A 2789-nucleotide genomic window follows, 5' to 3' on the forward strand; every position below is an offset into this window, starting at 1 on the left:
ATGATGGCAGTGATGAAGAGGACTGTGATAAGGTAAAGTATTGTCTTTGACTATCATTGATGTGAAAGTAAAAACGTCAAAGACCGTAACTGAAGATTATAATGTTGTAGGGTATAAAGAACGAATGATATTTATGAAACAAACGCATATATACTAATTTTACACTTTTACCAATGTCTATATCAGTCTCTCTCTTTCTCTCTCTCTAACACACTTCGAATGGCCCGACTGGCGACTTTATGATGGACCAGAAAAGAGTCCTCTTTTCTGGAGATCAAGAACACAAAAAATGGAGTTGCCCTGGTTTTAGACAAAAACTTTTCAGAATCCAAAAACTTTTCAGAATCTGACAGTTTCTATAAATCTCATGATGAACTATTCTCATAATGTAAATGAAACGAAATTATGATTGCCATGGGTGTCTTTAATGCTAAAGTTAGGAAGATTGATGTAATGCATGGTCTGGGGGAACAGGATGAATGTGGAGATAGACTTATTGATTGGTGTAAGGAGAAAAATCTGGTCATCACAAACACCTGGTTTGATGTACACCCCAGAGGACGATATATATGGATTAGTCCTGTTGGAGTTAGAAACCACATTGATTATGTTATAATCAGTTCAAGATACTGGAACACAATTGAAAACACTCGAGCATATCCGGGTGCAGATACTAATTCAGATGACACCCTAGTAATAAAATATAGATTGCCCCTCAAAAAGTTGAAGAAAGCAAAGATTGCCCCCAAATTTAAAACTCAGTGCATTACAGACTTTTCATCTGGAACATGAAATAGGTATTTCTTGCCCTACCGAAGGTCCCAGGAACACTCGAGTGCTTACAACATTGCAGAATTAGTCTGTCACCTATTCATAAAAGTATGCTGAAAATCATCCTACTGAGGGTCAGAAGACAACTACCCAAAATACCAAAGATCCAGTATGGGTTTATGAAGAATAAGGTACAAAGAAAGCGATCAACGCCATGAGAAGAGAGCCATCTAACACCAGCAAAACATCTTGGTTTTCATTGACTATTAAGAAGCTTTTGATAGGGTACGAATTGTTTAAAATCCTCGCAAATATCCGGATACATGACAAAGATATGTGACTAATTCAATCAGTTTACCAAGATCAATTTGTCGCAGTCCGCCTATCCGATGGAACAACTAACTGGTTCCTCATCAAGCGAGGTATCCAAACACCTTGACCTAAATGTAAACAGCAAGAAAATAAAATGCATGGTATTCTCGAAGACAGAAGACCCACCAACTTGTCCACTGAAACAAGAAGTAAAAATCCAGCAGGTCTCCGTCTTCAATTATTTAGGAGCTCTTATCAGTTTAGATGCTCTTTGCAAGAAGGAAATCAGTTGCATTCTCTAAACTCCGGAACATCTTAAGAGACAGCAAGCTGCCATTGCAAATACAAATCAGACTCGTTAAAACCTTTGTATGGTCGACTTTCCTATGTGCTAGTACTGGACACTAACTGACTCGCGCAATATCGAGGCTGCGGATATATGGTTCTACCGCAGGATGTTGCCCAACCCCATACACCAACTGAGTGTCCAACGAGGATATCCTCACACAGAGATGCGAGCTTTTGGAATTGACCCGAATACAACTCAAATTCCTCAGACATGCAGTCCAGAAAAACATATTAGGAGACCATAGCCTAAGCAATAAAAACTGAAGGCAAGCAAACTCGAGGTAGGGCGAGAATAACATTCCTTGACAATTTCTATATGCAAACACTTCTATACCTCTGGGACAAAACTCGACAGTTGGACACATGGCAATAAGTAGTTCTACAAACACCGCATCAGTGATAAAAAATATATATATATATATATATATATATATATATATCATAGAGAGTATATATATAGATAGAGAGATAGATATTATAGACACATACGCCACACACACGCACAACACACACACACACACACACAAACACACACACACAACACACACACACACACCACACACACACAACATATAGATAGATAAATATATATATTATATATAATATATTATTATCAGATGATATAATATATAGAATATAGATAGATATATAAGATATATATAGTATATATATACACACACATACCTGGATGTGTGTAATATATTCGTCGCTTCTCTCTCTCTCTCTCTCTCTCTCTCTATCTATCTCTCTCTCTCTCTCTCTCTCTCTCTCTGATCTCTCTCTCTCCTCTATATATATATATAAATATATTATCTATATATATCTATAAAGATATCGATATATATATATATATAATATGTACATGTATATTATATATATATATAATATATCTATATATTATATATATAATATAGTATATATATATATATATATATATATATATATATATATACATAATATTATTATATATATATAATATATATAATATATATATAGATATTAATAGATATATAGATATATATACAGTATATATATATATAATATATTTTATATATATAATATAATACTTATTATATTTATATACAAATATTATATTATAATTTATATATATAATATATTATATAAAATATATATTATATATATATATATATATATATATATATATATATAATATATATTATTTAATATAAATTATTAATTTATATATATATATATAATTTATTATAGATAATATATATATATATATATATAATTATAAAAAAAATAGTGTATAAAATATGATGTATAGATTAATAATATATATATAATAAATATAATAATATAATATATAATATATATATAAATATATAATATAAATA

At 30.7% G+C, this 2789-nt stretch overlaps 1 protein-coding gene across 1 annotated transcript in view; it reads left to right on the forward strand.

Moving 5' to 3' along the window:
* Positions 1 to 2789, forward strand: part of LOC119584290 (low-density lipoprotein receptor-related protein 1B-like) — a gene marked incomplete in the record, with an annotated part of 66014 nt that overhangs the window by 26239 nt on the left and 36986 nt on the right. The window contains 1 exon segment of the mRNA XM_037932820.1: positions 1 to 32. This exon segment is cut by the window's left edge and continues 88 nt beyond it. Coding sequence (XP_037788748.1) covers positions 1 to 32 — 32 coding nt within the window.

This window comes from Penaeus monodon, chromosome 18 (assembly GCF_015228065.2).
Source record: "Penaeus monodon isolate SGIC_2016 chromosome 18, NSTDA_Pmon_1, whole genome shotgun sequence".
NCBI classification, from domain to species: domain Eukaryota; kingdom Metazoa; phylum Arthropoda; class Malacostraca; order Decapoda; family Penaeidae; genus Penaeus; species Penaeus monodon.